Here is a 14,530-nt window from a genome sequence, read left to right as displayed (position 1 = left end):
CTAATGACACAGATGGGGCAGAGGCACGTATTCTCCTAGCAAAGACAGCCTGCCCTGTGCTCAGCCCGAGTAGAGTAGAAGCAGTTTGGAAAGGAGGCTAGGAGTGTGCTCTGTGATTTCTGACCTGAGGACACGTGTGATCTGTGACAGTGAACCAAAGCAGTTGCTAGTTCCCACTCTGCCACTGACTCTCCTGAAATGTCCTCACCAAAGCCAGTCTCTCAGAGTCATGACATACTATTGAGTTCCAATTAAAATCCACTTCAGGAAGCAGCCACTGACCATCCAATCAAACACATCTGTGTCCTGTGCATATAGGCGCACACAGCTGCAGCCATACCCCCTCACCAGGTGCCCTCCCCATACTCTCTCCCCAGGTGCCCTTGCTCGATGAATGGTGCCAGCATCTTCAGCATGGCACTGCCTTAAAGCAGTTTTCCCAGGGTCATACAGCCCCGTGTTGAGTACCTTGGCTCCTTCTCCCCATTCTCCAAAATCTTTCTGTTCATCTCCTTGTCAGTCACTGTCCAACTCTATCATTGGTGTGTTCCATGAGGCTTGTCCAGTGCCCTTTAACACCTCAGTGTACCAGGGGCCTTTTCTTCATAGTCAACTATGCTTAAGATCAAGGCTGACGGTCACCCAAACTTCTTGTGCAAAGATGGGTGGCTTTCTCCTCTGCCCATTCTTTCCTGGGATTAAGGAGCTATGAAAGTCTTCCTGTCTCTGATTCCTTCCACCCCCAAGTCCATCACTTGAGTCTCACTGGTGGGGGGCGCTATACTCCAATGAAGAGTGGGTTCCCAATATCTATGAGTGTCTGTTTGGAAGCTGTTCCAGCAGTCCAGGGTGAACTCAATGTGAGATGTATATGGAGAATGACTAGGGTTAGTATTTTTCTAGCCAATACATTTGGCTTTTCTCAATTGCTCCATCTCTGTTTAGGGTGCTCCAGGACCTGCAGGACCCCCTGGTCTCAGTGGCCCCCCAGGAAGTTTGGTGAGTATTGTGAGGAGAGCAAGCATGTCAGTGTGGGTTGTGAACCTGCAGTGTCTGCCTCTGTCCACTCCCATCTCCTCCTTCCCATCCACACAGAGCTGTGGGCAGCATTATCAACAGTGCACTGAAGAGGGCTACCCAGACGGAACATTACCAGTCCAAGGCTCTAGGCAACATGTTTGCTGTCTGGGTTGTAGATAGGCTTGGTGTAGCAGAGACTGTATATTTCAATGATGTTGGAATCAACATCACAGTTTGCCTCCAAGGAACTAAGTGAACCTAGAAATAAAGGTTCCGATGGTCAGTAGAGACCTTAGTTCTTACCCAGACCTCCTAACAGCCAGTATTAAGGACTTGGTCATCTATATCTAAACGCTTTCATCTGGAGAAATGAGGCCAGCTTATCCTTCAGGTTCCACAGCGCCTGCTAAAGTTCCTCTTTTCTCTCTAAGTGGAGACCCACGTTATCTTTTAATGGGCTAATTTTATGATTCAACATAAGCATTGATTTAGACTTTACTGATTTGTCAATATGGCCTCCAAGTGGCATTTGGTCAGGGGCTATAGGGAACATTTCCTCTGCAATAGATGAGGCCGCGTGGAAGTAAATTTTACTCGCCTAATAAATTGACGTCTTCGAGGCTTACTACCTCAGTCTGCTAACCTAGGCCTGGTCCTGGAAGCTTCTAGTATCCACACAATCATATCTAGGCCTAAGATGTTTTCAGCCTCTTAGACTTACTGCCGAATAAGCTTTCACCTTTCGTGTTCTTTCTGAGCTCTAGCTGGTTCAACTCAGGTGTTCTGGCTCAAATCTCTCTCCAAGCTGACTGATCCCATCTGGCTTCCTTCTCAGCCTCTCCTGAATTGCTCTGCGTCTCCTCAAACTAACTCTAGCAATCTGTTCTAATCATCTGGCTCCTTCTCAGTCTCTGGCTTGTTCTGTCTTCACCTGTGTCTAGCTTATTCTCTTTCTGTCGCTGTCTCTGTCTGTCTCTGTCTCTGTCTCTGTCTCTCTCTCTCTCTCTCTCTCTTTCTCTCTCTCTCTCTCCCTCCCTCCCTCTGCAACCTGTCTCTGTACAACTGTCCCAGTAAAACTGCCTCCTCTCTCTCTATGAACTGCCATATAAAGTACCCTTCCATTTCCTCTCCCTTCTTGTAAGAGCTGGGTATATCCTATTCTGTTAAATATTTCTCTGACTTGTCACTTTTTCTGCTACTCAATTAGATGTCACTTTCAAAGATGTGTTTCTCCTTCTACAAACTAACTTTACCCTTTATTATTTGGGATTAAAGGTGTGAACCAAGGTGAGCCACACCATAACTAGAAACAAGTGGGCTTTTTTTTTTTCTCAGTAAATTACGGTGTTCACAGCATGATCAAAGATCCTACTGCAAGACAGGACTTTCTTATGTCTAAACCTTCCCAGATGTCTGTGACCCCCCGGAACAGACACATAGCGTTTAGATTTTTAATGCATGATGTGTTTGTTTATTTCATCCACACAAGCCTGCTAGGTAGATCTGGTCTCTTTTTATGCAGGACACAATGGAAACAGGAAGAGACTGAGTTGTGGGGGAAGCGCTTGAAGTAGCTCTTTTCTGTGCAGTCTTTTTCCCACCCTTCATACATAGTCAACTTCAACCAATCCTGATTTCTTTTGCCCATTTTATCTGACTTTTGCAGAGCATGCTGTCCAGTCATCCATAGAAAGGGACCAGAATTGTCACCTGAAGTAGCTCCAGGGTGACAAGAGAAGAAACAGCCCAGCTCTTTAAATATAAAAAAATGATTTTTATGTGTATGGATGCTTGCCTGCATGTTTGTCCTTGTACCACTGTGTGCTGGTTGCCTGCACAAGCCAGAAGGGGGCATCAGAGATCCTAGAGGTGGAACTCTATATAGTTGTAAGATACCATGCAGGTGTTGGGAATTGAGTATTTATTGCTCCAGTGTCTCTCGAAGGGCAGCGAGTGCTCTTACCCATGCTATTAACCACTGACCCATCTCTCCAGCCCTGGTAGCCTGGTTCTTTGCTCTAAGGTGAGGTTGCCCTGCAGGATGTCCTTGGTAGACTCCACAGTCCTCATGAGGGCTGAGCTCCAGTTCTCAGTGTGACTGGCTAGCTGTTCTCTTTCTCATCACCATAAGTTCCCCACTGGTCTGTCTGCACAGTGTTTATCCATGAGGTTTCCTTGAGGTGTTGGGGAGAACGCCACAGACACTGAAAGAGTAGATCTCTGACACCACATCAGATTTTCGGGTTTAAAGAAACCTTTTTGGTCTCAGGCCTCACCTGGTCTGCTCACCCAAAGACTAAGGCTGTCGGGGGCAAGCACTCAGCAGACCATACCTGTTCCCACAGTTTCGTTGTTACAAGCTCCAGGACCAGACTCGGGCAAGGGCATGGGCATCAGTGACTTTAAGACTGCATGGGGAACATGTGAGCAGACGTGACAGGGACCTGTTGACATAACCCTGGGGACTAATATCCATCAAAAACCGACTTGTGAATAAGTTTTCTGTTTTTTTTTTTTCAGGGTCCCCCTGGTGTCAGAGGCACCCCTGGGAAAGATGGGGAGCGAGGAGAGAAGGTAAGGGCGGTGCAGACTGCAGCAAGGCATCTGTTGTTTTCGGCTTCACTGCGCCAGTGGGCAAGGAGCTCAGACTGCTCAGGGCTGGCTTAGGGCCCAGGCATCAGAAGGGACCGAATGGCTGCGAGGGGAATGTGAGATCGCATATCCTCTCACCTTCATTGCTCACCCGGGGCTCAGAGCAATGCCCCCCCTTACCACTGTAGATGGAAGCTCTGAGGGACTTTGTTATATATCTCATAGCTGAGCTATATCTCATTGTACATTCCACTCTTAATTCAATGATCCACTTATCCACTGAGCATCATGGTTACCAGGGAAACCTTCCTAAACATGGGAAAGCATTTTGTTTATTATAGAGGAGAGGGAAACAAGATTCCTCTTTTTTTATTTTCTATATTCTTTGTTTACATTCCGAATGCTTTCCCCTTTCTATCAACTAGGAAGAGCCCACAGGCCTGCTGGGAACGAGGCACCCTCTGCAGTGCCTCTGCACATTGCTCCGACATGACCATGTGCTTTGAGGATGGTTCTCATCCGTGTTAGCGACGCAGAGGCAGGGCTTGGGAAACCCACGGAGTCCAGCAGTGCCCAAGGGAGATTTTGAGTTTCAGTCTCATCAAAGTCTGTGTCCATGTCTGAGTTGTGGGACTCTGAACTAGGGTCAGAACAGTGGTTTTCAGTAAGGACAGTTCCTTCTTTTGACATTTGGTGGTCCCTATGCCAAGGAAAGGGGCGGCATCTGGCTTAGCCTATACAGAACAGGATCCTTCCTTAACTATCACAAAACACAGTGAAGGATGCTGTCCCCAACACTCACAACAGACAAGGTTCAGCGAGACCAAGGCTGAGACCCTGGCAATCGCTGCGCTTGAATTTTCTCAGCTGTAAAGTGAGGATGGCAGAAGGTACTTTGGTCCAAGCATATGAACATCACCCCAAGGTTTGTAGCCAGGGTTGTGGCCTTAGGAGAGAACATGTGACAAGGACATGATGGTGTGGCTTGCCCCAGCCCATGTCAGGTGTCCTTTCTCCAGATGTATTATCTATAGCAGTCTACACAACTGCCCAAATGTGGTTGGTCTTTTAGATAGGATCTCTCTCTGTTGCTCATGCTACACTCTCTAGTTTAGGCCAGCTTCTAATCTATGGCAATCCTCCTGCCTCAGCCTCCCAAGTGCTGGGATTAGAGATGAGCACCACTCTAAATTCATCAAATAGATTTTCTCAATGCTTCTCTTGAAAATATTATCGGAAGTGATCATTTTTACTTTCCATTATTTTATTTTGGTAAAATTTTAGCAAGAGTAAGTGTATTTTTTCATTTTAGCAAATGATTTGATTTTAAATTACGAGTTTCGTAAGAAAAATGATTTATTTTAGAGGAAAAACAAACTATAGAACATATATTTGACTTATGGTCTGATGATAGCAGCTTAATAATAATCCCTGAGTCGTACAAATACAAGATTTGTGTGTGTGTGTGCGTGTGTGTGTGTGTCCTGAACATCTGGAGCTTTCTATGTAGACTAGGCTGGCGTACTACTTGCATTAAACACCATTCCTTTATTCCCTGAGTCATAGGATTATAAATGTATGCCACAATAACCTATAGGTTCTTTAAAAAAAAAAAAAAGATAATGCCACCTTAGATTGCAGAATGGAGAGCACCTACATTTAAAAGGGATATATTCAAATTATTTTTCTATGTGCTGTTGGCCCATTTGACCTCTAGGAGGAGCCAAACACCTTCTCTTGACTGTGTGGTAATGGAATGACCAGTGAGCAAGGCCCAGGGCTGAAAGGGACCAGCCAGATCTCTGCAAAAGGACAAAAATTCCTCCAATTCCCACCTACTCTTTCTTTAGCACATCTAATGTATGGCTGGGATCTGGGAAAATCAACCCTGCTCTCTAGACTTGGAAGGGACCCCCCCCTCCCTTTCCTGCTTGAGAGCCTTGAGTGATTATCCTGCATTTCTCCATCAGAGAAGGCATAGGGGCAGGCAGGGTGAGGCTTGGTGGAGGCTCTGCCGGGAGAAAGGACTTTGGCATGTGAATGTGCGGGAATAGTTTAACTTCTGACCAGTCTGTCTTCTGATGCTTCAGAGGGGCAGGCAGTGCCGGATGCTGCCACACAGGCTCAGGCTGACTCGCCATTGAAAGCAGTTCTGCTAGTGCTCATCAAGGTCATCTTTTCTCCCCAGGGAACAGCAGGGGAAGAAGGCAGCCCAGGGCCAGCTGGTCCACGGGGAGATCCTGGTGCTCCTGGCCTCCCTGGTCCACCAGGAAAGGGGAAGGACGGGGAGCCGGTAAGTGGTGGGTTGGTGTGCTTTGAGCTTTGGGAAGCCAGGCTTACAGTGGGAAAGAGAAAAGGCCAAAGGCAAAGACTCATTCTAGAAAGTGATCCACAGTTGATACACTGAAGCTGGGTGGGAAGGGTGCTGTAAAGCTCAAGATGTCCCTCGGCTCAGGGACATAGTCCTGTCCATCGCCATGCTTAAACGTAATAATAAAGTAGAAAACTTGTAACACTGGTCTTCCATGACAGTTTTTACTAACTTGTAAATTACTGCTGAAATCTATGACTTAATACTTTCAGCCTGTGGTTGACCACAGGAAACTGGAGCCTTGGAAGGGTAAAAGCACGAATGGGTCCACGTGGTAGTTGTCCTCAAGCCAGCTCAGAGTACACAGAGCTCTGCTGAATGATCAGGATCTAAGAGAAGCCAGTAATGCAAACAAGTCTCAAAGTACACACACACACACACACACACACACACACACACACAGAGAGAGAGAGAGAGAGAGAGAGAGAGAGAGAGAGAGAGAGAAGGGATTCTTGGTCCACTCTGAGTTCCTCCAGTCAACAATAGACTTTTATGTCAAGTATGTTCATGAATGCCATTGCTAGGCCAAGCTCATCAGCTGGAAATGGAGTCCCCCTCCCATAGTGTGATGAAGAGACTAGGTTTAGGGGTCACAGGGTCAGCTGAGCCTGGCTTTGAAGCTTGATCTTGCTGCTTCCCTTTGGGTGCCCATAGCATGGCGACCTGAAGTAGAAAAACACAGTAAGGAACAGCGAAACTTGTTTTGTCCAAATAAGGTCAGGAGGTGGCAGAGTCAGTCATCACACCCGGGACCTAGCATTGAATGTGCTCACATTGCAATGAGAGTCTGTCGGCTCTCCAACTGCTGCTCCAGTAGAGGGCAGCAACCTGGTAAGTGCTGAGTGATTCAGCTCTCACGGTTCTATGTGGTTCATTTCAACAGGGACTCCGTGGACCACCTGGCTTACCTGGTCCCTTAGGAACCAAGGTGAGTGCTTGTCTAAGCAAACTGGAGATGGTACATGTGACCACTTAGAGAATATGTGATTTTTTTTTGTCACAAGTATCCCTGGCTACCTCAATTTCACCCACATTTCTCATACTGAAACCCTTGAGATCATGAAGTACTACCCTCAGTAGTGATTCATAAATGATGATTAAATTATTAGAGAGCTACTGTCTTTCGCCTGGCCAAGCCAAGAGCTAAGTCTTCTCTTGTTACAGGTGAAATTTCGGTAGCAGATGATCCTCACATTTTTACATAATTTTAATAGGAGTCTAGAAGTCCCATGTGGTGTGTGTGTTTCTGTGTGCTGGGGTCAGGTCCTGGTCTAGTCAGGGATAGCAATACTATCCTGGTATTTCTCTGTCTCTGCTCAAAGCCTTGGCATACATGGTGAAGTAGAGGTAGAGAGGGAAGAAGATATTAGGAAAATGCTTTGAGCTGGACTAGAAATTGATTATTCTGTGCATCCACCAGATTCTAGTGATGTTCATGACAAGGAAGTCCAGAGAACATCAACTAGTTGTATACCCAAGAGGAAGAAGGAAATGGATGAATACCAGCCAAACTCTCCCTCAATTCACCAGCAACTATAGGCCTAAAAAGGCAATTTTCACTTGAGTAAGCAGGGGAAATGCCAAAGCTCTCCCTACACAGAATCTCACTTTATTTACTTAAGCTTACATGGATGGCCAGTACCTTATTATTTTAATTGTGGTGCATCTACAGGGTGAACTATAGGACACAATACTGTTAGTAGTACATTCCTTGATCTCTTTCAGCCCGTGCATCAGGGGACACATGGATGTGTAAACTGAAAAGTATGCAGGTGTTAGAGAAGGGGATTGCAGGCTGAGGGAGTTCAGGTGAGGGAGTTCAGGGAGGCTCTTATCCTGGCTTGGTTGTGAATGGCATCTTGGAAACTGAAGTACTTGTCCTCAGTGGGAGAAGGAAAGTGCTATTATAGGCCTTGGTGAAGGGTTTCAGGGGACACTGAGGCATGGGCTGCAGCAAATTAAACTGTAGCCACACCCATATACAGTGACAATTATGATGCCAACTCAGATACATGAACTTGAGAGGATGTGGGCCAGAGTCACTCATTGATTTTAGGATGGGGGTTCGGACATTAACAAAATATGCATATTTAAATTGCATAAGTATTTTATTATAAAATCACTGCTTACCACTTGTGGCTATATATATAAAAACAATGTCTTTTAAAAGTCCTTCTTGCCAGTGGTGACACACGCCTGTAATTCCAACCTCGAGAAGTAGAGCTAGAGATAGGAGGATTTTAAGTTTGAGGCTATACTGAGTTGTGAGGTTGGATCCAGGCCAGCTTGGGCTAGAGTCAGGGTCTCTTGAAATAGCTTTAAAACAGGAAGAACATATTCATCTGTATCTTCTACACTATCGTCTTATCATCCAGGGAGTCACCCTGGAAATGCTAGCACTTTTTGAAGCATACTATCTCCCATCCCAGATGGTATCTTAGGTTTCCATGTATGTTGCTATAACTTGAAGTTTCATTTCCAGCCATAGAGTCCGAGCACTTGATGGGAGACCATTGCCTGATTTGTCTCTTTTACATAGGCGTTGTACCTTTGGGATCTCAGTGCCATGAGTACAGAGTGAACTGAATGTAAAATCCCATGTGAAAAGCTTACCAAGCAAATACCTAGCGTAAGGAAGTTTGAAATTCTTCCATGGATGTTGACGGTAGCAAAGCAGAGATCTCAACTTCATTGTTTTCTCCCTGTTCAAGCAGATGTTCTCTGTAATCACCCTAAACCTGCAGTAAGGGGGATTGGAGTATATACTAATTTTCTTACAGTATGGTAATTTGATTGCATTACCCATGGTCAAAGATTTTCCTAAATGGGAGAATTAAATGGGGAAGGGAGAGGAATCATGGAATAAGGGAGGCGCTCTGTTATTAGTGAGCCTTGTCCAAGTTCATTTTCAATATCTAAGTACTCACCCTTCCCTCTTGAGAAGGACCTTCAGGACCCGAGGACACTGATTACCTTTTAGAAGCAGAAATAGGATGTCAGATGTGGCAGAGATGTTAAGTGCTTGATTCCGCTCATTTTGCACCATCATTATGTAAGACCTTTACATATTATGTAAGACAGTGGGAGACATGATACATTCCCGTTATTCTGCAGTTGTATCTTGGGGTCCTAACAATAGAACCATATATAATCGTTTTTACCTCCAAGTAGAGTGTTTGGGGTGGGGACATGTTAGCATGTCTATAAAAAATAGTCTCCCAGGATAGGGGTTACCACTAACACCTTTTCAATACAGCAGCAACAACAACAACAAACATTGGCATCCTGTGGTTTCAGCTTTACTGTTGCAACAGGAAGGTGTTCACCTAGGTAGCTTATCTCTGGTCTATATACACTCTGTTGGAGAAAGTCATGTGGGAACCAGTGCAAGCATCAGCGAATATAGAGACGTGGGCTCAAACTCCTGACCTAATGTTACTGAGCAGTTACAATAGCATGGGGCTTAGGGTAAGCCATGCTACCCCTGGATCATCCTTTCCCCTTTAATAGACACTTATTCCACTGCTGACAGTGTATGTATGTGTCGATTATGGAGTGGTTTGTCAAGACCTTTAGAAAGTAAATTGAGATTCAAGGACATCTTTAGTTGGAGAATGGATTGGTCAATGGGAGCATAGAGGAAAGGATATAAAGGAGAAGGGAAGGAGAGAGATGGAGAGAGGTCTCTAGCCCTTTCCCAGGTGTTGAGAGAACACACCTCATGGGATTAAGGGAGGAAGCGATCTGTAAGTGTCCATGAGCACATCTCAAGGGCTCCTGGTTGCTGGTGATTACAGGCAACTCTCAGTGACTGACACTTGCTTCCTGCAAAGTGAACATGTTTGGGCTTCACAGGGAACTTATTTGAATTTCAGCTTAGCTATCTACAAGGTAGATGAGTACTAGAAAGCAAATGGCTTTAGCTTTCTGAGTCTCTGTTATGTTCCTGTTTGTAGACGTCAAGAACATTTGACACTGAAAAGGGTTCCTTGAGAAATAAATGATCTTTGATGCATAGTCATTGTCCTAAAGCGAGCATCACCTTACTCCTTCACACACTCCTCCCTGGAATGTGGGTCCCAGACACTGTTTCTTCCTGTCCGCTGGCCCTTCTTGCTCTTGAGGACACAGGGCTAGGTTTCTTTCTGTGTCCTTTGGGACCCATTTTCTAAAAGTGTCTGTTCATTAAGCTGAGAGGTGGTTTCTTTAGGGCATTTTTAGCATCACAATAGGCTATAGACACAGATGGGGCCAGACCTGGTCACTGCAGAAAATCAATCATGTACCCACTGCTGCTCAGATGGGTCAGAGAGGCCTTGCTAGCACATTCTTTTCTCTTGGGTACAGGAGAGAGGCTTATTTTGCGGAAAGAACAATTCAGTACCTGACACAGTGGCTGGTAAAGGACTGCATGCTCCTGCATCTGGAGGGAGGGCATTAAAGCCAGCCACCAGCATCAGGCCTTGGGACAGACATTTGGTACAGAGATACATAGATATATCTAGCCTGTATCAGGTCTGACTCATTTGAGGTGGTAAGTTTTGTTGAATAGGCAAGTGAATGGGGAATCTACCCTCATGCTATTTACAGGGGAAGTCAGAGGGGAGTTGAACACATGGACAACAAAAGGTCAGTGTGAAGATTAGTGAAGAGGTGTGCAAATACCTGAAATTTGACAGACAGGAGGGAGGGAGGAAAGGAGCGAGGGAGGGTAGGTGAGCTAATCAGCTGCTTGGAAAGAGGGTGACTAGACCAAGCCAGGGGAGGGGTCAGTGCTTGGGAGCTTAGAGCTCAGAAGCAGTGCCACATACAGGAAGCAGGAGTAGCTGTGACTTTGCTGTTGCTTTGACAGAATAATATGACAAAAAATAAGTCATAAAGGATAGAATTTAATTTGGACTTGCAGTTCCAGACTGGATTGAGTCCTTTATCCAGAAGCATGGCATCTGGAACTTGAGATCAGCCTGACAGGAAGCTGAGGGATCACATTTTATCCATACATGGGAACTATCAAGGTAGTCTCAAAGAAGTCAGAGATAAGCCTGATTGGAAGTAGGGTGATCATATTTTAGCCATACACAGGAAGCAGAGATGGAGCAGGGGAGAAGCAGGGAGGGGGAGAGAGAAAACAGGAAGTGGGGACTATCTATCATAACCACAACCCTATCTCCATCCTAGTGAAGTACTTCTCCAGCAATGCTGCACTTCCTAAAGTTTCTATAACTTTCCCAAACTGTACCACATACCGAGGACCAAACGTTCAAATATACAAGTCCATTGAGGACATTGCTCATCCAAACCACAACAAAAGGGGCTTGCTGTGACCTGTCATTCAAGTGTTAGGGTTGCTGGTATGCATGGAACATGGTCTTGAGGGAACTGGAAGCTGGCTATAGTAGGGAGGTCTCCATCAATCACTTTAAAGGGAAAACAAGGTTCAGAAGGAATGGATTTGGTTAACTTTGTGTGTGCCCATCTAATTTTTCTTCCTGCTAACTCTTGTAGTAGAATGGTAACATTATAAATGCAATACTAGATGTGTCTCTCAACTTTATAGTCACTTTCCTTCTGAATGATTACATATAAGTTGCAGAGAATCTTGGTGGTAGAATCTTACTGTTTTATTGATGAAGGTCCTAATGTGTAGAAAGCCTTCCTAAGGTTACTATCCTGGGGCCAGACCAAGAGTCGCTCAATTACATCTGAGATATTCCTACCTGATCATCTTCACACTTCTAAAGAATTGGTGGCAGATGAGTCATGGGTCAAGTTCATTCTTGTTCCTGTATTTATCTTTTCAACCCCTTCCTTATAATTAGATTTCCTAGATCCAAAGTAGGTTTTGCTTCCCAGGCCTAGTCATTCCGCATACCACATCACCCTAAAGGAACAGAATGCACTAAGTAGGAATTTGAAGGGAAATTAGGAAAGATCTAGTAGCATAGGTGAGGGTGGGACAATGGATGATCTGTTTCTCAGTGATCATCAGGGGCTGGTGGCATAGCCGCATCAGGCTTGGAAGGACAAGGGAGAGAAATGGCAGGGATTAGGGGAGCTTAGTGAGCATTTGGGTTTTGATGCCTATGTTTTTGTAAGGACTTTGTAAGTTCCACTCCTCCCATCTTCATGATTGATAATCCACTTCAGAACTTAGCACCAGGTACTGACAGTAAGCAGGCATCATAACTGAAAAGTCTCAGCTTACATGGGACAGTGAGGGTTAGCTGAATGAATATCTAACTGTAGTTATCTCAGGAGCAAGAAAGACAAATTACCTTAGGAGGGTGACTTTTCTTCTTTGATTTTGAATGATGTTTTTTACTTATTATTTGAAAATTTCATATATGTATATGTATATATATACATATACCATTGTATAAATATATACAGTTTATCTTGATAATATTTGTTCCTCCACTTGCTCTTCTCCAACTCTCCCTGGGCTCCCCCATACCATATCCCTCCCAACTTCATTGCCCTCCTTTGGTATTTTTGTTTGTTTGTTTTTTAAAATCATCCACTGAGTGCACCTATGGCATCCTGTGTGCTTGTGGAAGTGGGGCTATCCACTGAAGATGAGCAGCCTGCCAGCCTTGGCCAGAGAAGCTCCTTTAGGCTGTGGACAGTTGTTATTACAGAGATTCATAATTGTTTAAAGTTCAAAGATGAATGTGAGTGTCAGCTGCACAGGGGCATCTATATAGTCCTCCCACACGTGAGCCTCAGGACACACAGCAGAAGAGAGGGAGGAAAGACTGTAGGATTTGACAGACAGGAAAAAAATGTTGTTAAGTGTTGTTTAGAAACAACATGGCCGGCGTACACACAAGCTCACAGTAGCAATGATTACTTGCTCAAGGATCAGCATTATTTTCTTAAAGGTTCCAAATGCAAGAGTTTTCAGTGGTCATTATGGCCTGAAATGCAGTCTGTTTATTAACAATATGCTTAAAAGCGTAATTGCTAATAAATCAATGTTTCTTAGAGTTAGCTTTCTGAACATAATCTATTTGCCTCTTCGTGACCAGCTTCTGGGCTGTTTCTGTTTATGAAACAAATTGACTCATTCCAGGCATATTAAGTGGCCTCAGGAAGGAGATCTGCCACTGTGTTGTCAGGTTGGAGAAGTAGGTAGACAATCCCTCACGTAACATGTTGCTGTATATTCTGAATTTGGGTTGTAAGAAACAGTCCTAGGGAAACCACATCTTCTGATGCTGCCTGTAGGGCTGGGGGAGGCACAGCAAACACATTCATTGGCAGTTAAGTACCCAAAATCTGAATATTTATGCAAAATGGGGTGATCCAAGATTGGAAATGCCAATATCAGTCGCAGTCAGGCTTGCTGCACACTTGGAATCAGCCTTGGAATCAAAGACTCCTCTTTCTCTGAGAAGGAGAAAGTTAAAACACCAGAAACCAGAACATTGACTTCTTTCTGTGGGAAAGGACAAAGTCTTTCCCTCTCCTCTGTCCTTCTCCATCACATCCAGAGAGTCACATGGTGAGAACAGAAGCAAATGTAGCAGCTAGCTCATGGGGACTGAGTGGCAGGGTTGCACACATGTTATCATCATGCTTAACACATTGAACCAGTGTACCACCATGCTGTCTCAGCTGTTCATGTGTGCCACACTGATAGGTAAAGAAATGTGCTCTGGGAACTTGTCATGGTTTTAAGTGCCAAAGCCACAATTTAAAGTTGAGCATTCAACATCCAAATCCATATGTTGTGATGCTTGAAGTAATAGTCTTTCTTGAGTTATCTTTAAGACCACATCTGCCACACCCAGAAGAGCTAACCACAAAGTGAAGGTATTAGGAAAGTCTTGAAGCATCAACATTGATATGTTTATTTATTGATGATGTGGGATCTGAGTTGAAATGTGGTTCATGTATGGTTGGGATGGAGGTACAGTAAGCACAGTAGATATGTGTTCTCTCCAACATGGGGAGTCACCTTAGTTTCCTAATCACAGTTGGGGGTCATGCTCAAACTGGGGGAGGTTTGAGATTCTTGTGATCACAATCATGGGGCTTTGGTCCATGTAGTGCAGGACCAAGAGAAAGGATGAGCTCCTCTTGTGCATATTGTAATGGAGGATGAGGGACAGGTGATGGGTGAGGAGCTGATGGAGCAACAGTGAAGATTCTGTGAAATGCATAATTCTTATTATATACTGTGACTGATCTTGCCAGTATTAACCTGTTAATCCCGTCTTTCTGCCTCCCTAGGGTGACCGAGGAACACCTGGGATCCCTGGTTCTCCGGGCAGCCGTGGCGACCCAGGCATCGGGGTTGCTGGTCCACCTGTGAGTATTCAGAATCATTGTTCTCAGTTCACACTGCAAATCCCTGCTAGATCCCTTGCAGTTAGTCCTGTTTCAGCTGATATGGCAGAGGGCTGTGTGTCCTTGGGTCCATTGAATGCAGGTCTGTATGGCTGTGGTTGGTACCTCTAATGGAAACAAGAAGAATACAACTTTTGGTCTGAAGCATGGGTCTGACTCAAAACAATTGCAACAAAGCTCACTAATTTTGTATTT

At 44.8% G+C, this 14,530-nt stretch overlaps 1 protein-coding gene across 1 annotated transcript in view; it reads left to right on the top strand.

Annotated features, from left to right (window-relative positions):
* Col22a1 (collagen type XXII alpha 1 chain) overlaps nucleotides 1-14,530 on the top strand; it is a 214,831-nt gene that overhangs the window by 120,554 nt on the left and 79,747 nt on the right. Inside the window, exons 35-39 of the mRNA XM_052160898.1 lie at nucleotides 946-999; nucleotides 3,541-3,594; nucleotides 5,801-5,905; nucleotides 6,867-6,911; nucleotides 14,219-14,296. Of these exons, the coding sequence (XP_052016858.1) occupies nucleotides 946-999; nucleotides 3,541-3,594; nucleotides 5,801-5,905; nucleotides 6,867-6,911; nucleotides 14,219-14,296 (336 nt within the window). The remainder of the gene's footprint in view (nucleotides 1-945; nucleotides 1,000-3,540; nucleotides 3,595-5,800; nucleotides 5,906-6,866; nucleotides 6,912-14,218; nucleotides 14,297-14,530) is intronic.

The sequence above is a fragment of the Apodemus sylvaticus genome, chromosome 17 (genome assembly GCF_947179515.1).
Source record: "Apodemus sylvaticus chromosome 17, mApoSyl1.1, whole genome shotgun sequence".
NCBI lineage: Eukaryota > Metazoa > Chordata > Mammalia > Rodentia > Muridae > Apodemus > Apodemus sylvaticus.
This window is presented reverse-complemented; position numbering and strand designations above follow the sequence as displayed.